A 23,699-nucleotide genomic window follows, 5' to 3' on the forward strand; every position below is an offset into this window, starting at 1 on the left:
AGTACTTATTCTATTTTGATCTAACATGAGACAAATTGTGACTTTAAGCAAAAATATACATTTTTTTTAACAACCTTATTGACAAGTCAATGAAAATTTCACTGACAAAAGTCACACTGGAAATGCCAAGGAGAACTTCAAAGTGATACCACCATGCAGCCTACCTAGTATTGATGGCCACAGCACAGTGACATAAAAACAGTCTTCCATTGCCACAGTTCTGATAGATTCACTCAGAAAAAGTTTGCGTCAATATTTAAATCAACCACTACTCTTTCAAGAAAACACTTGACCAAAACAGATTTGAGATGTGTCATTAAAGTACACTCTTAATTTAGCATAGAGTGTTTCACTGGTTAAGATGAACAAAAGCAAAAATCAAAGAATTTAACAAGAATCCACAGAGTCCAAAGAATGATAATAGCATGGAAACAGAATAAGCGGGAAGGATGAAATATTAGCTTCGAAGCCAACAACTGATTTACTAATTCTTCACTCCTAATTCAGGATTTAAGTGTCAAAACTGAAACTATTGCCATAAGTAGACCACACTTGTCACCAGAAAGGTGCAAAACTTTAAAAAATTCTGGCTTGCATTTTACTTCAGCTTAGGTTTTTATAAAATTATTTTTGTTTTATTTCAATGGTAATCTAAAAAAATACATTACTGAAAGAACATATCTTCCCTTCCCTGTATTTGCATTTCAAATCTTGCAGTATTGTGCTAGGGCATGAACAGAAATCATTCCAGCTGAGCAAAACAATCGCTTTAATCACAGTTATTGTATTCTACCTCAAAGTTAAACATAATTATTAAAAATTAAAGAAAGCAGGAACCCAGATCCTCCAGGTATTCCAAGGTATACAAGGACAATAGCTTGATGCTTGATTACACACAGTGAGATTGTTGTTTGGACTTATGTCAGCACCTGGATGGAAACACTTCTGGCTTTAATACAAGATAGACAGGTTTGATGATGGCTGTCTGAAAGAAAATGTTCTTTTCCTCTGGTATTCAATTCAGCATGAAGCCTGTCAGTCCCATACAACACATTAATAAGTCTAGATAATATTAGTGGTATAAAGACCTTTGTGTCCCAGAAGTTTTCTAAAAAATCTTACTTCTTTCTTGCACTGGTAGTCTGGTTGTGTGATCCAGCCCAATAAAGGTGCTTGAATATATTCATACAATTTGGGGGGGGGGGGGGGGGGGAGGGGGAAAAAAAAACAGTGGCGTTGACACCGCATAGAATTCAGCTTGTGTTTCACTGATGACCTGAGGCCAAAATAAATATCACTGTAAAGTAGTGGACTAATGTCAGCTTAATTCTGATGTTACAGTCATCATCTGTTAAGGCATGACTACTAAGCTGCATCCTAATCTGCAAATCCTCCACAACAGCTCTGCTCCTCTTAAGTCACATACTTTCTCATGACAAAGGTGAATCGCATAAAACTGGAGATAAAGTGCTCGCATTTGAAAGGAAGAGGCTTTACAATGCAGCAAAACTCCAGATGAAGATGGTATCTGGAATGTGATCTCTTTCTACATGAACACAAAGATTTTTATTTTATTTTTTTTATAATGCTTTTTCATCAGAACAGCTGGAAGAAATGAATTTTAATGTCCCTCTTTCTCTTTTACTTTGAAGCTCCTGTAAGCCAGCGTAACTCTTTCAAACATAAAGAGCTAATCAAAATCATACTGAGCAAGAATCTGGAGTAGCAGATGCACTTATCACAAACACATCTACAAAATGTAGATCAGAATGTGCTGAGGAGAACATCAGCAGAAGAAGAGCAGTGTAAACCTCCAGGGAAATACATGTGGAATAAGGCCATCAGCTTCTGTGTAGCTACTCTGTATTTCTATCAGTGTAATACTGAAGAAGCTGGTTATTGTGCAAAAAAGTACTTTATCACAGATTGATGTCAAGAGTGTATCTTTGGGTCCAACCAGAGAAGGCTTACTCTCTTAAGAATGACCGCAGCCTCATTGCTTACAAGCCTCAACACCAACTTCTATATCCCTTGTTTTCTGTTGCTACTGAAGGAAAGTGGTGGCTCCTGCCAATAGAAGCAAGAACATCATCGAGAGCTCTCTGGAGCTGCTGTTAACATTGCAGATTTATTTATTTGTAGTCTGCAGATGTTCCGTTTTGCTAATACTGCTGACAAGATTCGATTCACCTCCTCAGGGAAGGTGAATGTGTCTTTTACCCAGTTGTAGAAAGGGTTGAGACAATATTCCATGCCAGCACTGAAATCATTAACAGAAAGTATATATCTGATTGGGGCAGAATTCTTTTCGAGGCGATGTACAATGTGTCCTGGTGACACAGGCATGGTGACACGACTTACCTTTGTTCTCATACAGGATGAAAGAAGTCAATGTTAAGCATTAGCCAAACAGAGGCAGTTGATACCTATCTATTTAGATACTAAGAAAATGATTTGGAGTTGGAACCCTTTTGTTTGGGCTATTATTTCAGCTGCATGAATGATAACCTCACTGTTCTTTAGTGTTTACTCACACTGTGCAAGCAAGAGATGAACAGGAGTGCTGCAAGCCAAAGGAAACATCCTTACACTGAATTCTGCTGAGGGACAGATACCACCCTGACCTGAGTGGGGATGGGGAGACAAGACACAAAAAAGGCATAGAGGTGGCAACAGAAGTCAACGCTGCAAAAACACACAGTCATGATTTCAACATCAGATGCTGGAGTAAGTATCCTACTAGAGTAGCCTGCAGGGAGGAGGAAGGAGAGGAGGCAGGATGGGAAGACTGGAGTCTTCCTATACCCGCCTCCTTCTGCCCCCTCTAATTTCACACTACAGCTTTCTCCTAGCATGCTTATGGGCATATCTTCAACTAATTCTGATCCTCCTCCATTCCTAATGAAGAAGTTGCATGTCAAGGTGCAAGTCCATTCCTCTATGTTTAAAAACCAAATGGGTTCATCAACCTCGCATTTAACAAAAGATGGTGGAGGGGGACAAGCATCACATCTACCTGAATACTCTACATTGCAGCTTGGGGTAGGAGGCAAATGTTATATCTTTTGGATGAAAGCTTTTAAAAACAATAGCACTCTAACTGTGAATCTACTTAGGAGCATTGAAGGATCATTAATGATATCTTGTACTCCCTAAATGTCCAAGTTTTGGCAGCATAACTTAACACACTGACTTTTGAGATATTATAGTACATCACACCACAGAAAGTTGTACTTTTACTTTAATATTATGTTTAGCATGATCTGATAAACACTTTGCCAAGTTCATAGGTAAGACAAGGGCATATAATCTACATCTGATATACTTCCCTTTGCACTTTCAGGATAGTCAGGGAGATTCATCTATTACCTTTATAATTATCTCCTCCTCTTCCACCTTCCCCTGATGCTTTAACTCTGGCTGCAAGCATACTAAAGAATCTGTTATCTTGTCTTTGAATGCAGCTGCAGCTTTTACATCTCTCACCAGCTACAACAGGGGACTTCTGCAGGTGAGAGTTAGCTGCCAAGGAAGGTCCACCTCCTCCTCTCTCTAGAGTTTCACTCACAAGAATGACAATAAGTAGTGTAGCACAGTTTCCTTTCACTTCTATGACCTTCAGCAGTAATAGATTTAAACTGATGTGCTGTACTTTAAAACAACTTGGTATGTATGACAATTCCCACAGAATCAGTAGAGCCAAGTTTAGATCAAAGGAAGCAATATCCATTTTTACTCTAATATTTTGTCATCTCCAAGAGTGATTTCAACTTCTTGTTAAAGAAATCTCACATAAAGTGAGAGACAGTGAATATCTGAAAAACAATAAAGTAAAACCCTTTTCCTCCTATCATATATCTATTGTCCCTGCTAGAGTACTACCTGAAGAACCTGCATGGAGTCCTGCAATTCTGAAAACATGAGTATTTTTTCCTCACTGATACCAGCTGGTCTTATTAAAAGGCTTGCAATGCAAAACAGGATATTTTAGGGTGGCTTCTGAAGTCACCTACAAACACCAATGAACGTACTCTTTTGGAAGAGATTTTTGAAGTTTGATGGCCAGTGGACACAGGAAACTGTATGGAGTGTGGATAGCTTTAACTAACTAGTTAATCCATATCTCCCGCAGGTCCCTCATGTAAAAAAATAAAAAAAATAAAGTTCTTCTCAACAAATGTGGGCAACTCCCAATATTCTATTTCTGCAGGAGTAGGTCAGCCTTCTCAGGCACAAAAGCAGAAGTGACAAATGAACCATCTTGCACCAAGAAAGTCTGACCTCTGAATATTTCATAGAGAAATCTCTTCAGCTCTGACACATGAAAGAAGAGGTACAGCTACTTTGGGAAAGAGAACTGATCCCTCCAGGCAGCCCATATCTGATGACTGTGAAGAAAAGCACTGTTATTTGTACTTTAAGCTAGCTTGAAATTATACAACTTTTGGGGGTAAAAACGTGATTTTTTTCAGCAACATCTTTTAAAATTCCTACATACTGGGAGCTTTTGATCACTAAGAACACATCCTCATTTTTTCCCAAGTTTAATAGGGCTTTTATTAACACAGGAATGTGACTGAATATAAACCAGTAAGCTTGTGAGATCAATGCAATCTCTTGCAAGGTCGTCTGTAAGCTAGATTCCATATTTATTTAAAATGTACAGGGGAAACGACAGAAACAATACTTGATTTGTGCATGATGTAACAGTGAGAGTATTTGAAGCAAGAGATCTTTGAAAATCAAAAATTTACTTAACTGCTTGAAATTTTAGAGGATAGCTTTAGAAAACAGTGGCACCCGCTTTGCCACTAGGAACATATAGATATACTACGGAGATGAAATATTCAGGTTGAATATTAGGAAGAATTTCTTCTCCAAAAGAGGTGAGGCAGTGGCACAGGCTGCCCAGGGAGATGGTGCAGTCATCATCACTGGAGGCATTCAAGAACCGTTTGGATGTGGCACTGGGGGACGTGGTCAGTGGGCATGGTGGGGGTGGGCTGATAGTTGGACTAGGCGCTCTTAGTGGTCTTTTCCAGCCTTAATGATTCTATAATTCTATAATTCTGAACACATCTTTATTTTTTGCAGTCAGTTTAGGCTTATCCTTGCTCCCATGTAACAAAACACTCAGCTCTTTATTCCTGCTAAAGACCACAGCCAAATGTAAGGGAAACTCCAGAGACCCTTCAAAAAAGAACAGTTGTCAGCACTACTGCTTCTCACTTTCCCTCTCAAAAACTTTTCAAATAAGACTGAGTGAGCATTGTTACAGCAAGATATAGCATATCTGCAGCATTTTCACTTTTGTGAAGATTGACTGATACTAAATCATAGCTTAAACAATAGATAGAACATCTAGTTCTTTACGTTCACCTACTTTGTGAGTGCCTGGAGCAGGAACTGGCGGCTCAGAGATTACTTACCCCATTATACACAGGTTTCAGAAGTTGAGTGCAAGCGCAAAACACAATTTTCATTGTATGAATTTGCAGAACAACACTGACCCAAGAAGGGAGAAAAGGGAGGAGGAGGGGAGATCACAGTTTCAGACTCCATCAAGCACAGCCAACTCCTCCCCTCCCAGCCACATATCTACTGTATCACCACGTCCATCCAGGGGCCTTCCTTGGTGTGCAAAACAGCTGAAAGCTACTTACCCTCAGGATGAGATCAAGGCAGCTGGTGTGCGGAATCTGGAGTCTGTGTTTCACATTCTGCCTCTTCTGCATCTTTCTTCACCAAACTACAGCAAAAAGAAAACTGAAGTTTGTGTCTGTAGTAAGTATATAGTTCATGGACAAATAGACTTAAAAACCTGTCAATCTTTTTGTGGTCTGGAGTGTGTGTGTGTGTAGGAGGGGGATATTTGTGAATATGTGAATACCAAAGTGTTTACTGTATACTCAGAATTCACTATTGCACTGCACAAAGAACAATCCCCAATTATAAATAAGATTTTATAATGTTATTTCTTTTGTGCAGTCCTGGATGGAAGTAACTTTCTGGAGTGACAGAATGCCTTTTTTCTATTTAGCAATAAGAGAGGACTTGCACAGCAGTATTTTTAAAATATAAAATGGGATTTCATAACTAAATTTCAATGGTTTTCAAAAATACTCTTTGCCATGGAAGAATTTTTACTCTTCCGCTTCTTGTATTAACAAGCAAATCAGATTTCACTGTGTGAAAGCCAGACAAGCATACAATGGTATTGAATACACAACATAAAACTATTGCTGTAAAATGAACGCTACTTGCAGTGACCATGATGTACTGCTGTTTGCATGAGGCCTGACTGTGGTCTGCTCTGAGTTATCGTGCAGGCAATATAAATCATCAGTATTTTTTTTTCCCTATAGTTTTCAGTTATTTTCCCCCTCCTTAGACAAATAAATTAAAAAATCTGGTGATATAATTTTAGGTTGTTACAACACAATATGTACAAGAATTATGTTGGACAAGGAGAGAATTCATCACAGGAATGAAAAGTCTTGATGTACCTTTATAGATGTATCTTTTGTATGAAGGGAAATTTCAGAATATGTTCAGTGTTTTCAAAGTAACAGTTTGGCCTGTATTTAGATGATAGATGACACTTTTTTTTTCACCTCTTTTGATGAAAAGACAGCACATGGCTTTTTAGGGCTAATTTCTGCCAAAATAGAGTGCTTAGCAGCACTCAGACACAGAAACTGTATCTCCAGCAGTAGGTTATTTTTCTTTCTTCTGAGCTCTCAGTCCCACCAAAATATTAACATTCTAATATTCCCAGAAAATTACATACATGCTTCTGTTTGTTTTCTCTCTGTCAATGCTGTAGTCTATACCTCCTAAAATACATAAAACTTCTCTAAAATATATTACAAAATTAGAAATGTTTATAACTTGCAAACTGAAAAAGAGTAGTTACACCTGTCTCAATAAATCAAGCAGGTACTGTAGGCCTAGATAGTACCTACTGTACTATCTGTAGCACAGGTAAGTATAGTGAATACATTTAGTATCAGTTAGATACAGTATTCACTGTCATGGCATATTTGTTGGGTCTACACTATTATACCCACAATAAAGAAACCTGTAACATGAAGGGAATTCCTTCTGTTTTATCAGGTGTTTCACCATGGTGATCATACCCCACAGGAGTTTTTTCCAACTGACAAGCACAAAGAAATTGCAAGGCAGCACGGATACGGACAGCTTACCAAGGTGTGTTTGTTGACATACAGAAATATATATGGTTTTTAGCACTTTGTTTTAACTTAGAGGCACTCCCTGTTAAGTTGCCATATGCAGATCTCTTGTAAATAGAACTTACCAGGAAGCCACAGCTGTGAATAGTGATTTCAAAGACACTGAGTTGGCTGTTCTGGTCCTACACCAGGGCATGCTGAGTTGTCTGATTGCAGACTGGGGTCTTCTGAGAGGAGCCAGGCACTGGCAATTCACCTGAGATCAAACACATAGCTTTAACCCAAGGTGGTGAAAGTGCTCACAACCACCTTCAATTTCTGTTAGGTAAGAGTGCATCCTAGCTTGTGAACTACTAAGATCAGTATTAACAAAAATGTCTCTCACGCTGTGTGAGGGAAAGTTGATTTAAAGCTCAGCTGGTTGAGGTGTTAGTGGGATATGAGTGGAACTGAACTAGCATACCAGTATCAGCTGATGATCTTAACTGGCAGCAAATCAAGCAACAACAGATCTCAGCTGCAGAAACTGTTTCTCCACTAACTGTTACCAGTATTAGATGCCTCTTCTTGTAAATGGTACAAAGGGTGAGCTCCTGTGCTGCTAGGCTTCAAAGGAATACGGGGACACTAGGGGGGTGTTAAACCTATGTCTGCTCTGCTCCCATCAACACTTTCTATTGTGTCTGTGCTTTCATTCCTTTTCCCCCAAGATATGCCATTTACATGGAAAAATGCCTGAGTCATTTGTCTGGGATTTGGAAACCAGGAACCTCAAAACCTCTTCAGTGAGGTCAAGAGCTTGAAAGGACCAGAAAAAAACAGTTGTGTGTGTGTGTTCACAGACTGTGAGCTATGTTTGCAGGCTGAGTGTGTGCCTCTGAGAGGTGTCTGCTCACTAAGTTTGCTCACATACCAGCAGGTCCAGCACAATGAGTGTGTTTCTCTCTCCTGGAAGAACTTGTCACTAGACAGGTTTCCAACAAAGTCACGGTAGAGCAAACTGCACGTGGGGCTCCTTCATCACTCTGTTCTCAGGAGGATGTACTCATCTCGAGGCAAGGTCAGGCCTGTCTCCTCTTACACCATTTCCCTTGAAGAAAAAGGAGTAAGAGCTGTGTCAGCAAAGCTCATTATAAGGCAGAAAGCAACAACAAATGTTTCAAAGGCGGCTAGGATCAGCTTCCTATGCCTTAACTTACCCATGACTCAAGCACTTCATACGTATGCGATGCAAGTTCAGCACAACATGCCAGCATGCTTCAGGCTATGTAAGCTCTGGGAGGTTTTAAGACCCAGGCGTTGGGGTTTAACAACACATATTAGACAAGCTGAGGCAGAAGCTTAGGATGAGCACATACCCTAGGAAACTTTGGACGCACAATTCCAGCAACTGAAAGAGGCAATCACATATGCAAGCCATGGGCTATGCCTGGCATTCTGGACAAAGCCCTCTGTAACCTGGTCTGACCTCTGACTGCTTTGAGCAGGAGGTTCAACCAGGGGCCTCCAAAAGTCCCTTTCAACCTGAATTACCCTATGATCTTATGACTCAGAAGAGGACTGCGCAAAGCGGTGAGTAATCACCATACTTGAGATCCCAGTGCAAAGTAATGGTTAAGTAAGCAAAGTTGAATATATTTCAATTTAGACCAGGAAACACCAGGTACAAGTAAAAAGATCACAACCACGAGACCATTACAGGGACACTGCACGTGATTCTCATGCCATGACTCTACAAAATGATAATGGTCAGCTGGAAAATGTTCACTAAAGAGCTACAAAAACACTTATGCTAGAAAACCTGTTTTGTTGTGAGAGTAGAGAACTGCCATTTATCTTGTTTAACACAGAGATTAAGTGATAGACTTTAATAGACTAGAATTTTTAATAGACTAGAATTTATTGGTGATTATCTTACTGAGAATAAGATTTGTGATGGCAGAGAACACATCCTTCAAGAAGGTTGCAAGATCCAGTAGTTGAAAGCTGGGGACATATTCAGGCTAGAACCAAGAATCAAGAGTTTTAGACTATAGTTAACAATTAACATTGCATCAAAATACCCAGGGGCATGGAGGACTTATACTCAGTCTTCTATTCAAAATTTTCAGTCTTTCTGGAGGAGAAGATCTTGCAAAAGTCAAAAATGTAGCTTCTATGTGGAATCTCTGGTGATATTCTGTGGGATTCATATCCTGGACCTGCCTTCATAGTCAGGTGGTTGCTGTGTCTGCACCCTACTGCTGTGCACCAGGAGCAGAGCAGAAACCAGACAGCTTTGTTAGGACACCTCTGTACCTACTTTAAGTAACCTTTCCCCTCCGCTAACCTTGTTAGTTTGGATAAACAACCACATGGCTTTCTGAAAAGCAAAATGTAAAACCATGCCTGTCAGGGAGATGTATCTTGTCTGTTACTTGTGAATATAGAGAAAACCTTTATGGTAAAGCCTATGGAATTCAGGGAATTAATAAGTAGCTTTTAATTTGACAATTCTTATCACAGAAATAAGAAGAACCTTTTAAGCAATCAAATCCAGGCCTTTGACATGGCAAAAAGCCACATCATACAAGCTGAGTTCATACATTTAGCAAGCTCTGCCTTTGAACTCGTCAGGTATTTTTGCTTCCATTGCTGTCACTGAAAGGTTGTTCTTGAACTTTAGCCCAGATGGTCCTTCCAATTTCCAGTTCACTCCAGGCTAGTTTATGTACATGTATTTTAGGATAAATACTGCAGTTTTTTTATAATCTCTTTTAAATAATGTAAACTCCCATGCCTCTGTAATGAAATGCTCTAAACCCTTACCTTCTTTAGAATTCACTTAACAAGAATTCAGGCATTCTAGGATAATAAATGCAATCCTTTGCCTACAGTAGATGCACTAGGATCATTACAGACGTGGTGTATCTTTATTAAGTCCCTTTGCGGAATGCTGCATCTACCTAAACTATAGCCAGATGCACAGGGGATTCTGATTTTTTTGTCCATTAAGATTTGAATTTCAGCTTAACTTATTAAGATGTGAGTTTTGGAGACAGAGAGTAATGATCTTCGTTTGCATGCAATCTAGATTGAGTGCAAACATCTTTTCTCTACTTTTTTTTCCTCATGGCTAAAGAAAATGAGTATTAATGAGACTATGGTCATACAGTGAATGTTTCACATTGCAAATAAGAAAATAATAAAGCAGAATTTCCATTACTGTCAACACAGCAACTTTACTCCATTTTTTTCTTTCCATCTTCCCTTTAGAAATGAAACATTTTATGAAAGCTTTTATAATTTTTCATTTGTAGGAGTAGTTGCACAGAACACTTCTTGAGGCTCTCACACTATTCTGTTACTTCTACAGTTTGGCATACAGCAACAGTATGAGCTTGGGCAGTATATGCGGAGAAGATACTCCTATTTCCTGAGCGTTGTTTACAAACGGTCTGAGGCAAGTACTGGATCTGGAAGGGAGGATGTTTTTTGAAGATGTTGGTAGGACTTCTCGGATCTGTGAGAATCTGAGCTTGGTACATTTGGAGGTAACCTACTGAACTGAATGTGATTTCAAAGTATCCCTGAAGCTGTGGCTCAACTTTGAGTGAGCCTGATGGTAAGCCGAAAGCCATGCACGAGGTTTTTAAGGCTGTATATGAGGCTCAGATACCTCACTGTTGTATGACAGATTATCTGTGTTGGAGATCTCAAATCCTACTTTTCCATTTGCAGCACAGACAGCGCTTAGCTTTCATTTCCAGTTGCTCCATGCATCCATGATGTCCTAATTCATTTGGTCAAATGAAGGTAGCCTTATGTTTTTCACTACGACCCCTAAGGGAGCAGCTTCGAAGTTGCAACTCTCCTGTCCACCAAAGTTTTATTCTGAGGCCCTATTTCAGCTTCTTTCTTTCTCCCTTCTTTCTTTCTTTTTACCCCATTCCATTTTAATGCCAGCTTACTCAGCACAGTTCTCGACCACATCTTTTCTACCAAGAGAAGAAACTTAACAGGAGAGATTACCTTAAATAAATAAATAAAATTCCTCTCTTCCTTCAGATTTATGTTCAGAGCACTGACTGTGATCAAACGCTTATGAGTGCTCAAGCAACTCTTGCTGGGCTGTATCCACCAACACAGGGACACATTTGGAACCCCAGAATCCTTTGGCAGCCAATTCCAGTTCACACAGTGCCACTGTCACATGATAATGTGAGTATAAACTACAAGCACTTATTTTCCCTTGATCATTAGTAAAACATCTAGCATGTGAGATGTAGGAGCCCGAAAAAGGGCACAGCAATAACAATGAAAGCTACATTAATTACAAGCATCAGGTAGAAAGGAATAGTATGCTGAATAGAATAGTGTCAAGAGTTTCCACAGGAATGGACTTAGATGAACTGAGTAAAGATAAAGTTCCCCATTTCTGGAAAGTCTGTGTTAAAAAGCTAAGACAGATAAAGAATGTACACTGTGAATCCCATTATGGAAGAGGATGTTTACACACATTTGAGATAGATTTTGAGGGCTTAGAAATCTAATTAACACAATCTGTGACAGGGAATTTAGTTGAACAGGGACATGGACCATTGGTTCTCACCTCAGAGTGATGAGAGCTTGAATATGGAAGATATGGAGACATATGTCTTCCTGTGCATGCATGCAACTTGGTAGAGTCAGGAGATGCTCGGACACCACCACAGATGGTACTACCCCAGCAAACAGTCAACATCACCTGGTCAGCATCAACACCACTGTCACACTCAGCAAGCAGGTACTGCACGTTACTCATGCCTAGGAGATCAAATAAACAAATAAAATAAATTATAGTCATAAATACAAGTTTCCCACTTTTTTTACTACTTGTCTTTTGACTATATTAATTTTTGCTGCTTATGCATGTAAGATTGAGACCATGTGTATCCTTCTACCCAAAACAAGTGTCCATCATTTATTTATTTATTGGTAAAGCTATGCCTGTTCATGAATTATGGTTATAATTCAGAAATTATTTCTTACCTTCTGGAAGAGATAGATTATGTTTCTAAAAAGCCTGAGGAAAAGCTCTGAAGTTTTCTCAGTTAATTATCCCTTCAGGACTCCCACGTTCTTTTTAAAAGCTCTTTTAACTGTATGACTGTATAAATAGAGATTCCTTTCTGGAAAAAAGACAAAGAGCATATTAGGAAAAAAAAAAAACCAACACTAAGAATATCTCAGTGTCAAAGGAAAGATGAGTTAAAGAAACTTAGCTGGCTTCTTTGATTTAGCTGAAGTAAATGGAACTGTGTTAAGTCTACTTAATACAGCTGAGTATGCACAAAGACTCTTATTGCAGTCCACCTGCTGCGTGGTAATTCATAGTAGAAAGGTGATGGTATGTTTAAAGAAAGACTGAACACAGTGAGTGAAATCATCCCTGGGGAAGCCAAGCACAAAGCAGTACATGAGGGCTTGTGTTAATCTTCTGTCAAGTGACAAATTGAATCTTCTGTAAATGACTCCTTTAACTTTGATCTGCTGAACGTACTACTCCTCTAAACATGTAAAGATTATTTTGTAAGTAGTCATCAATATGACTCTTATGGTCCTATAGATGAATATCCAAGAAAACAACACTCCCAAATAATTTTGCAGCTTGTTTTAATTAGTGCAGCCACTCAGGATAACAGTCTTACAAAGCTACATTCAACAAGAACAAGAACAAGAAGAATCTTGCCTAACTAATGTTTTGCAATTTCATTTTCAGTTGCTGTATGTACCTTTCTCACACTGCCCAAAATACAATGAGCTTCTGAGAGAAACCTTTGCAACAAGAGATTTCCAAAAGCAGCTCAAGCAGTATAGGGTAAAGTATTTAAATTTCTGTAAATCTTGTATTTAAAATGTACTACTTTTGGAAACATTATCTAACAAGTATGTTTAAAAAATGGCAATCAATATGCTCCTTCCAGATATCTAATCTTTAAAGTGGGTGTATACAACATACCCAAACTACAATTACAACATTATGAGCCAGCTAGACTGAACCATCCCCACCAACTGAAAATTGCAAGTCATAGAAAAGATAAATGATTGACTACCTTCAAAAAGAAAACATTACACTTATCTTCTAGTAGAGCACAGAAAACAAACACTCAGATCAGATCAGTGCCTCACTTCAATAATTATCTCTATTCAGTTTCATGTTAGCAACTCCTCTGATGTTTCTGACTGTATAACTCCTTGCTAGTTCAGATACTACCACAAAATTCTCACTGCTCTGTTACACAATTTTTTTTAAATAGTCCCAGTGTTTTCCTCAATACGTTTTCATGCCTCACACCTAATGTCTTCATTTAGATATTCACTTACATTACATTCCTGCATCTGTAATATATCCCTTCCTTCCTTTCACCGATATCAAATTACTTGCCATGAGTATGCAATCTCTTGCCTATTCTACTGCAAATTTCTTCTTTGTGGGTTTAATCAAAATGGCATTATCATACTCACCTGTTTTCCTATAATCTTTAATCACCTAAACAGCCATCTACCTCTGGCTCTGCATCAAGGTATTACAATCATGTGAATCATAATTCCCTGTTTTAGCAAATTTACAGTAGACCTCCCTGCTACTCATTACCAATATCAGAATAATTCTGTTTATCACACTTCTATTGAACATTTCTTGGATTCTGCCATACTTCTTCATATATCTGGATCCATTCTACCCACCTTTGAACATTCCTGCCAAGCATAAACTATTCCTGTACTTTAAACTTAGACTCAGATTACCATCCTTATTTCAGATGAATAGGCTTATTCTCTTTTCAGCCTAAAAGAAAACTTTTATTTCTTTTCTTCCCTAATAAAAACTAGCGGTATAAATTAGCATATTTATGTTTTCCTGGTTTATGCATCCTCTTTCATTGACCAATATCATAATCTCTCCAGTATTACCTTGTGATCCTATGTCTTTAGATTGCTCAGATCAGTAGATGGCTTTAGGACTAAAACAGTAGATGGGGTTGTACTTAAGACAGGTTCCAAGGTAGGAATTAAGAAGCCATGCATTTGACAACTCAAGAAACAACATGAAACATAGGAGAGAGCACAAATGGCTAGGAGAAGGACCAGAAATGAAAACCTGTACCTGGGATGTAGAAGCAGGAGGGAGGCCATAGCTAGAAAGTAGGATGATAGCCAGGCTTCACAAGCTCTTAATAAATTTTTGTACAAGCATTAATTTGGTGTCTGCCAGGTGATTATGAAAACATGTAGAGCGTGCAGGATGAAAAAGGATCCACTTGAACAGGTAGTAAATGCCTGCCTGTGAGTTCCACTAGACAACGGTACAGTGCTTAGGCACCAAGTGCAAAGACCATCTTGTTTCTAAAAACTACTGTGTACTATAAAAATGATGTAAAAATGATGTAGAAGGACCCTGTGTGCAACATACAAGTTTCCTTTTCTGTATTCCAGTCTTTTCTCAAGTTTTTAGCCTCTCACACTGGATACCCACTGAAGAAATTGAACAGTGAAAGAATTTTGAGGATCTCTGACACTTTACAATATGAGGTAAATAATACAAAAATTATTTCCCAAGGTTCAATATAAATATAAATCATGATAAATGCTTACACTTTATCAAAACCAGTCTTAGCTTTTATTTCTATGGTTTGAAAAACCTCAGTAAATCTGTGCTTCCAATTCTTTTGAACCACGGACTATTTTCAGCTCCTTCCTCAGAACACTCACCCAACATCAAATTCACAGCTGAATATCAAACCATGACCGTGTGAGGATGCCGTGGGTCATCCACCACCGTAACAAACCCAAACCTACCAAATGCAGCATCTTGTCAGTGATTGCACATGCACAGTTAAGCAAAAGCATACCTTTGGGTAAAATTATCTTGTTACTTCTCCGAACCCCATCACAAAGATGCATGGGAGTAAAACTTGTTTTTGGCAGACAACATTAACATCCCTCCACAAAGATTTTATACAATTGCTAAGATAAGGCTCAATTTGCAAATAGACAGTAGTGGTCAGAGTATTTTCAGGAATTAAGCAGCCCCTGAAATAACACAGAAGACTCTATGTGCAAATCTTGGGAGCCTGTACCAAGCAAAGGGACCATGCACATCACAAAGAATCACAGATTTTACAACAAAAGGGGTGTTCTGGTACCCAACTGTCATGGGTCTCAGAGAATGGTATCTCTGACTGGAATGTGAGAAAACCTTGAATGCTCTTTATTTAGCAATCAGCCCCACTTTGTGCCACTTCCAAGTCTTGACTTATGTCTGCTTAAGCAAGTGAAAATTGCATGTTGTCTTCTGTTAAAAATGTCTTTGATATTGTTGCAGGCAGAGCTTGCTATGAACTGCTTTACAGCATAATTACTTTAAAATTCAAATATTAATAATATATTGGTCATCAACACTAGGATAGCTCCTGGGAAACTGAAGCAGTTTCCAGACGTATTCCACAGCCAACACATACTACTTGGGTGTGATGCTAATGAGTTTACCTTCTGTCCTGCAGTTTCTGAAGGTCTGACTTTGATCAGTGAATTTGACTGCAGTGCTAGCCAGGGCCTGAGTTAAATGAATGCATTTTGGTGTACCTCACTGTAATTTCAGTGAGGTCACCTTTTCATGTTGCCCAAATTCAGGACAGTTCAGGACCACAGCATTTAATGTCAATTGTTGTATCATACTGACAAACCCGTGCCACCACAGAAATGTGAAAAATTGGCAGCTCCCATGTGGGAGCTTCTTAAATGCTGGAAGGCAAAACCAGTTAGTTGGGTTCTTACTTCTAGTGTTAGATTGATTCAGCCTTGGGCTTTCATATTACTCAGTGAAGACTACAGAGATATAAATTTAAGACATCTGCCATAAAAGTCACTTCTGCCCTCTCAAGTGCATAAAGAGAGCTTTTTGTTTGTGTGTTTGTTTGTTTTAAACAAAATTAATGAAACTACAGTAGCATACATCTCTGTATTTGTTATTATTCATCTCTGTATTTGTTATTATTGGCTAAGTGTCATCTGACTTGTAGACTGAGGTGCTCACTTGCCAGCAGCACTGTCTTAAATAGCATGGAAACAGGCAAATTTTTTTCCACAAGGCACAGATCACATTTGTTAAAAGAAAAAGTGACCTGAGTCCATTTAAGCTAACGTTACATTGTTTCACTTATCTAAATAAATCCTATCTTTAAGTAGTTGGCTCCACCTGGTGAGCTCAGCCCTCTGACTCACTTGCCTAAGAAACAGAGATACCAACTTCAAACAGGAATTCAGAGCAGTGGAAATCAGGAGTGTTGGCATATATTTCCTTCTCACAGTTGCCACCATTAATTTATCTTGGGCTGCTTCCCAAAACAAAAAAATGAATCCATTATATTCTAGCTAGAGGATTGCATCAGCATCCAGCACCGTTGGAATAAGTAGGTATTCTAAACTCTATAGGCATACATCATTCTCCACTACATCCAAATTACAGCTATATATGTTCTTACTTAATTGCTGGATCTTGGTCCAAAGGTGCCAAGCCTTAAATCTTGATATCCCTATAGCATTTGTTTCAGTAAAAATTTCAGGATATATTCCATTACATGGTTGAAGAAGAGTCACAAGGTGAAATTTTTGTAACCGACAACTGCATTAGCAGTTGGCATAAATAGTGCCATTTGCTTTTTATGTAATAGTTTTCAGTATTATATTTCCTCCTCTTGTTGAACACTGCCCTTCGGATTTGTTTTCAGCAGTGGGATGTCAGACATAAGAATTCCACAGCTGTCTAAATGCAAAATACAGTTATTATAAAGAAAAACATTATTTGAGAAAAAAGCATCCAGAATCTGTTCCAAGATGCATTTTGTACCAAAATAATAATAATAATAATAATAAAGCAATGGGAACCAACAAGAAAATGATCATGTTTTCTTTCTTCACTGTAGGATATTAACAATTACACTTTACCTGCTTGGGCTACTCATGGTGTCAGGACCAAGCTGATAAAGCTCTCAGAATTGTTATTGCAGGCGGAATTTGGGTTCCACAAACAAATACAAAAATCACGTTTGCAGGGAGGTAAGCCAAATTCTTACCCCATTTAAAATCAATAGTACAGTGGGAAAGAAGAAAAGGTGTGTAATAAACATAGCCATAAAAGATGCTATGACGTAGTTATTGGCAATTGGTACTAAAAGATTTTGACTAATGAAAAGAGAGATGGTAAGGATATGAATCACAAACATCCTAATTAAACATTGAACAGGAGCTATCACTCTGGTTATGTTGTATAAGAAACCCAAAGTAATATACAGATTCTTACTGAACTGAATCAACTCTGAATTTAATGTAAGCCAGCACGCTTAACTTTCAAAATATTATCTGTAATAATCTCTACAATGGTAACTTTGCTTCCTAAGTCTTCATTTTCCATCACTGGGCATACTAAAAAAAGAATATTCTGGGCTTTATTATTCTGTTCAGCAAACAGTTGCTGAAATTTTAAGGTAGTTAAAACCTTTTTAACCACTTATTTGTCTTCCATTCATCCACTGTCAACTTTTTGGCCTGATTTTTGCTTTATATTGCTACTCTACAACCAGATTCTGTGAGCTACAGGATCAAGTCACATATAAGCAAGGATTAATTTGTTTGCCTTTTTGTAGCTCCAACATACAAAACTAAGCACGAAATTAAAACCTCTCCTCTTGCTTTACCACCAATTGCTATTAAAAAGTATGACAGTAGACGAAGATTATAGGTAAGTTTCATTCTGCTAGCGTATACAATTCTCTATTTTAGAATTTTAACTCCTGGAAGATTCCAATTTTATGCTAATGTTATTACCATTGCTCTAGAAGTTATTAGGGGTCCCAGAAACATTTTACACTGATTCAGATCCACTGCTCAGATAAAAAATAATATCTGGGCGTTCTGCACAAATTCTCTAAACCCGACAGAATGATGCAGTTAAAGACAGATTGTGTTAAAATATTACCAAATGATACAAACATTAACACAAGAATCTCAGTCACTGTTGGTGCTTCTCTATTCTTTCAGGTCTTCTTTTAAAAACTATCCTAAAGCATATGTCAGATGCTAGAAAGCCTTCACACCATCAAAAAATGACTATATATTCTGCGGTGAGTCCTTTTTTTTTAAAGTTCTCTTTCTGCAGTTATTTAATGCAGTGAAAGCTGTGCAGCTTTATTTCCTGTATGAAACACAGATACAAGCACTTTTATTTGGTTAAACTTAGATACCATTGGATTGTTTTCATTCTGTAATGAACAGAGACTACATTGAAACCTCAATTTTCCACCTGATGGCATAGTTTACTTCAGTACAATGTTGTTTTGACTCAGCAGAGAACTGAAAAAAAGCAAAGATAATTTAGAAACAAACCTCCTGCTTCCTGTGTCTTTTTCAGATGCAAAAGTTTAAAAAAAAACAAGTTAAAGTTTGTTATTTTAGAAGGTGTTATGAAAGCAGTTACTCAACGGTGACCTTACAGTTTTGTTTAGAATGTGCAGACACTCTCATGGGGAAATGAAATTCTGAGACTGCTCTGAGTAAAAAGCTTCTATTCCTAAATTGCAATTTGATCATGAGCTGTATAATATATATATCACCCAAAGACCTTTCAGATTTCAAATTCTGTTTACTTAACAAGAAAAATCACCAGTTCTTATTAAAAGAAGATTTCACAACCCCTTCTACCTTCAGCAAGACCTACAGGTGCCTAGTACTTCTTAATATTGAAATATATATACTTTATACATGCAGCATTTCAGTTGGTACACCCCGAAAAGGACAGTGCTTGTTAATCACTACAGAGGGCAAGTATTGATGAAGTCACATAAGTAATATTAAGTGTTCAGATAATGTACTGGACTTATTACTAAGTAATTGATATGTGCAGTGATTTTCAGTAGCCCTTTAATGGTATTTTGTTTGTTTTTTTTCTTTATTTACAGCATGCAACCACTATTGTTGCCTTACAGATGGCACTCCATGTTTTCAATGGGAAATTGCCTCCTTACAGTGCTTGCCATTTCTTTGAACTCTACCGGGAAAAAAATGGGCAAGTACCTGCAAGATGGACTGCTAGCATATACTTTTTTGCTTAAAGAAATGTATTGCTACCCCAGACTAACTAAACTGGATACACAAGGTTCACCACACAGAAAAAGATCATAGATTGATTTTAGTTATAATTGGACTCAATTTAGCAATTACTGACAGCAGCAGAACCACATCATTGCAGCCTAAGATCTTTCTCTATTGCTCCATTATGGTTGAGGGCTTTAATCTACCCTCTTCATCTGTTTAACTCCTTGGCTCTCTATCAGTAAGACAATATACATGCAAATGGATACTAACCATTTATTGTTTAAGAAGATCTCTTCAGAGTATTAACGATATATATTATTAGCAAGACAAGCTTCATCCCAGAGTACAATCACTACGTGGAAAATCTCTGTGGTTCCACACCTAACTTTATTTTGATCATTCTGTATTTTTAAGCAGGCAATACACCATAGAAATGTACTATCGGAATAATACTTTGAGAGATCCCCACCCTCTTACTCTCCCTGGATGCAGTTTTCGCTGTCCACTGGAGAGATTTACTCACTTGGTCTCCCCGGTCCTCGTACAACATTGGACAAGAGAATGTAAGATATAGGACATAAAATGAGGTAAGTTAAATGTTTGAGGGACAAAATTAAGGTCAGGATTTGAAACCAAGAGCTCATTTGAATCTTTTTCTTAACGATCTGGTCTGAAATGAAAGAAAATCAGGTCCAGTAAGACAAAATTGTATCCATGGCCATAATTTTTACTCCATTGATATATTTATCTAACTTCACTCAACTTTCTGGTGAAATGGAATCAAAGCTAATTATACGTTAGGATTCTATTTTTCTTTTCCTTTTTCTTTTTCTTGATTTGACTGATCTTAGTGCAATCAAAAATACTTTCAGTTCTGAAGAAGCACATCCAAATGGACTGAATTGTGTTAATTCATTCTACAGTTAGAGTATTTGTCCAAGCTAATTACCATTGCCATGCATTCTCTTGATTTTAGAAGACATTCAGAGATCAAAACAGATGAATATTGAATAGTATACCAAACTAGTACCAGAATGTCAAATATACAGATACACACTGGCAGTACTAATGCATTCCCCAATAGGTTGGCTGTCTCCATATTAAATATTCTCCATATTAAATTTTCTAACTTTCCTTTTTGAGTACTGATGATGGGGGAAACCCAAATGTTTAGCCTTCAAGTTCAACACAAGAGTTGAGCATTGTTTCAGTTCTCAAATTTTACTTAAGTAAAAGTTAAATTGCTTTTACACCAAGTCCAGCATCACCACTCACAACTGCTTTCATTGCTAATCCTGAATACTGAAAACGCATATGGACTAAAAATAAAAATATTTGTGTACTGTCATATCAAAATCTGACACTTGCCCATATTCTATCCTGGTTCAGTATGATTCTATCTCAGCAATTGTTGGGGTCAGCTCCTAATTTTGGAGTTCAGACCTCTTTCCCTGCAGGAAGTTTTAGAAATGAGCAGCATCTGGGAAAAGGCAGTCTCCTGGACACTGCCCCACAGCCTGCACAGTGCAGCAAGTGCTAAATTGACGTGAGCGGTGATGAAATATAGTACTGATTCTCAACGAATGCAGCTAGGCTGGGCCAGTTGGTGTGTAACACTGGGAAACTAAACTGAGCTGAACAGTAACACAAAGAGTTTACAGATCACACACCTACACTATACAACTGCAATTTCACTGCCTTAACCAGTTTTCAAATTTGTCAAAAATCATAGCAAATATTGTCCTTTGCTAATGCAACTGTTAATACTTTAACTGTACAGGCACCTGAGCATTTGAGAATCAGAAGGGTATGACTGAGCTAAAAAAATATTACATAGTTATTCTACATGGAGACGCCATTTCCTAAATGTGGAGCTGTTTCCAAAATATGCTTAATTGAAGGTTCATGGAGATGATTTATAACCCCAGTATAGGGAAATACAGGGATTAGGAAAGCATTGCCAATACAGGTCACACCAGAGAACAGTAGCAATGTTTGAGGGTGGTATAAATCAGAGTCAAGTTCTAGCATGTGATGATGACCACAGCATGGAACAGAGGAAGTGAAGACTGCTCAATATATTTGGGAAGGAGATAAAACATTACTCTACACTCATTTGTTGGGAAATTTTCAGTGTGGATCAGCTTACAATTTCAAAAGACTTTTCCTACTTCCATCCTACTTCCATCCAAATTGAAGCAAATCTGTCAGCTCATCTGTACTTAGTATGACCTACCGACTTCTTTAACTAGTAGTGATATATTTGGCATGTCTTCTGAGAACAAGGTTACATGCTAAGAAGGATTCTCTCATTTTGTCTTACCTTTAGGTGTTGCCTCCAGGAAATTCAGCGTGATTAGCTTTCAAAACAGTTCCTCCCACACTGTGATGTTACTACAGTCTGAAATTTCTCATTAACTTCCATCAGTATGAACAACAGTCTCCTGATCTCTATCAGGAAAAAAACATTCATCAGTACAGCAAAGCAAAATTACAGAAAGCAGTGACTTACCCTTCCTTAACAGTAGCTTTCTTTTATAAAGTATGAAACCCAAATTGAGTATTTTTTCTAGGTTTATTCATTGCAAGTGATCTGACAGTACTAATTCAAGAATATAATGTAAATTATAGTGTTTTGAAGGGCTATAGCCTTAACGTAGAGCAAAACTGGAAAATACTTCTGAAGGAGTGTTGTTCCCTTTTGAAGACTGGGACAACTTCCAGAACTGGTGAGGGAAGCAGTGCTCCAAAAGAAGCCAGCAAGTGGGGAGTCATTCCAGTTTCCTCATACTTTATATTATTCAAGAAATAATTATTTTACACAAACAGATCTCAGAAGCTACAAAAATAACGATAATGGCTGTTTACTTAGTGAATACTTGTCCTTCTTTGTGTGCAGGGAGCGGGGTGAGTGGTTTGTTTTTTTTCTTTGTCTATATATACAAATATTACACCTGTATACAGAAGAAAGGTGAGAGTTATGGACCATGGGGCTACACCTAAAAGCAGCCTACAAACAATCAGTCTGGCTGTCATAAAGACCTGGCAGGCAATTTGTTGACCCAACATGGCTTTCACATATTGAGTCATTGTGTCTTTTCCCAAAAAGATAGCAAGGCTAAGTGTCAACTTTGAAAGAAAAATCATTTGTGATTTCAAATAGCTTTGCAAACACCTTCCTTTTGTTCTGTTACCTTGATAATGTACTCTGCTCTGATAATATAAAGTCTGTGCTTCAGAGAATTTTGTCAGTCCATGTTGTTCTTGACATTAACAAAAGATCCTACTGACAACACAAAAGACTCCGCAGTCTTGTGCTAGTTAAAACATGCAGAATGTGCTGGGCAATAATTCACTAGTTTTATTTTCTAATACTGCTACTGCAAAAACAATCTGTAGCATTATTACAAACACTGGATTGGAATAATGAGATGCAGCTAACTTTTGACGATAGTGGACACTTCTTTGCTTCAAAAACTGGATTTGTTTTTAATTTTTTACAGAGGATGTATGAAGCTTGTTGCCCACAGGTCATTTCAAAGAGAAAGAGAGTAACAAATGAAAATGAAATACAAACAATTTTGCCATTCCATTCTTTGGACCTGACTTTGAAAATGCAAGCTAAGCCCATAAAATGTATGTCCCCTCTTAAAACTACAGCATAAGCAGATAACTGCTACTACATAAGCTACAAAAGTATCTAAAAAATAAGAAGGTCTCTTTTCCCTCTAAGAAGGATCCTAAGTTTCAGAATTCTCACTGTTAAATTTCATCCTCTGCTCAGCAGGGCTCAAGCAACAATCCCTGTGCTTTCTAAGTCTCCATATGAAGCAGTTTAGGAAGAATTGTCGTTAGATTTCATAGCAAAGAGGTTCAAAAATACAAATAAAAATAAATGACGGCCTCTAGTGAAAAAAAGGCAACATCTTTTACATCCTTTTTTAGATGCAGCAAGTAAACAAGGATAAAAACATTTTCTAACGGAATGAGACAGCCAGTTGTACTTGCTTCCCAATGCAAAGAAGATCAAGTTTTGCTTTTTTCCATATTGCCTCAATGTCCATAGTAGATGCCGGCAGAGAGCCTTCCCAGATCTGGCCGTTCTCACAGGAGAGTTACCGTAAACTCTTTGAAAGATTCACTGCAAAGCCAACACACCTGGCCAAAGCTGACCATCACACTTCCTTTAACAACAACAACAATAATATATAAAAAGAAAAAAAAAAAGCAAAAGAAAAGGAATTAGAGAATTAGGAAAATGTAAGACCTCATACTTAAAAGATCGTAGCCTTGGATTCTGAAACCAAATTTCTAGGCTCCTTCTCTTCTATTCTGTACTTGTTCCTATTTCTTCTTCTTTTTCTGAAGCTGTGTCAGCCTGAGTTGTTTTCA

General features: G+C 37.8%; 2 protein-coding genes and 1 long non-coding RNA gene across 5 annotated transcripts in view; 2 read left to right on the forward strand and 1 right to left on the reverse strand.

Annotated features, from left to right (window-relative positions):
* CPNE4 (copine 4) overlaps positions 1–23,699 on the reverse strand; it is a 340,611-nt gene that overhangs the window by 273,410 nt on the left and 43,502 nt on the right. The window contains exons 2-7 of one of the 3 annotated variants that reach the window (XM_040696670.2): positions 21,631–21,758; positions 12,207–12,346; positions 11,788–11,981; positions 8,110–8,286; positions 7,322–7,452; positions 5,664–5,749 (exon numbers count right to left, since the gene is read on the reverse strand). The gene's annotated coding sequence lies outside the window, so the exon portion shown is untranslated. Of the gene's footprint in view, positions 1–5,663; positions 5,767–7,321; positions 7,453–8,109; positions 8,287–11,787; positions 11,982–12,206; positions 12,347–21,630; positions 21,759–23,699 lie in introns of those variants that run through there. The other 2 variants (XM_040696668.1, XM_040696669.1) reach the window with 2 other exon arrangements.
* On the forward strand, positions 5,623–15,573 carry LOC121109843 (prostatic acid phosphatase-like). Its single transcript, XM_040696000.2, has 7 exons — positions 5,623–5,784; positions 7,117–7,212; positions 10,552–10,638; positions 11,244–11,396; positions 12,937–13,035; positions 14,652–14,747; positions 15,541–15,573. The coding sequence occupies exons 1-7, from the start codon at positions 5,671–5,673 to the stop codon at positions 15,571–15,573; spliced, it is 678 nt and encodes a 225-aa protein (XP_040551934.1). The 5' UTR covers positions 5,623–5,670.
* On the forward strand, positions 18,182–22,548 carry LOC124417689. Its single transcript, XR_006936408.1, has 3 exons — positions 18,182–18,337; positions 19,172–19,894; positions 21,637–22,548. It is a non-coding gene; the product is annotated as an uncharacterized LOC124417689 (long non-coding RNA).

This window comes from Gallus gallus, chromosome 2 (assembly GCF_016699485.2).
Source record: "Gallus gallus isolate bGalGal1 chromosome 2, bGalGal1.mat.broiler.GRCg7b, whole genome shotgun sequence".
NCBI lineage: Eukaryota > Metazoa > Chordata > Aves > Galliformes > Phasianidae > Gallus > Gallus gallus.

Bases quoted from the DNA above. Each gene is read 5' to 3' on its own strand.
- LOC121109843 (XM_040696000.2), top strand. From the start codon at position 5,671: ATGAGATCAAGGCAGCTGGTGTGCGGAATCTGGAGTCTGTGTTTCACA. The intron at 10,639-11,243 runs GCAAGTACTGGA...CTCTTCCTTCAG, and splicing joins TTGTTTACAAACGGTCTGAG to ATTTATGTTCAGAGCACTGA. The intron at 13,036-14,651 runs GTAAAGTATTTA...TCTGTATTCCAG, and splicing joins AGCAGCTCAAGCAGTATAGG to TCTTTTCTCAAGTTTTTAGC.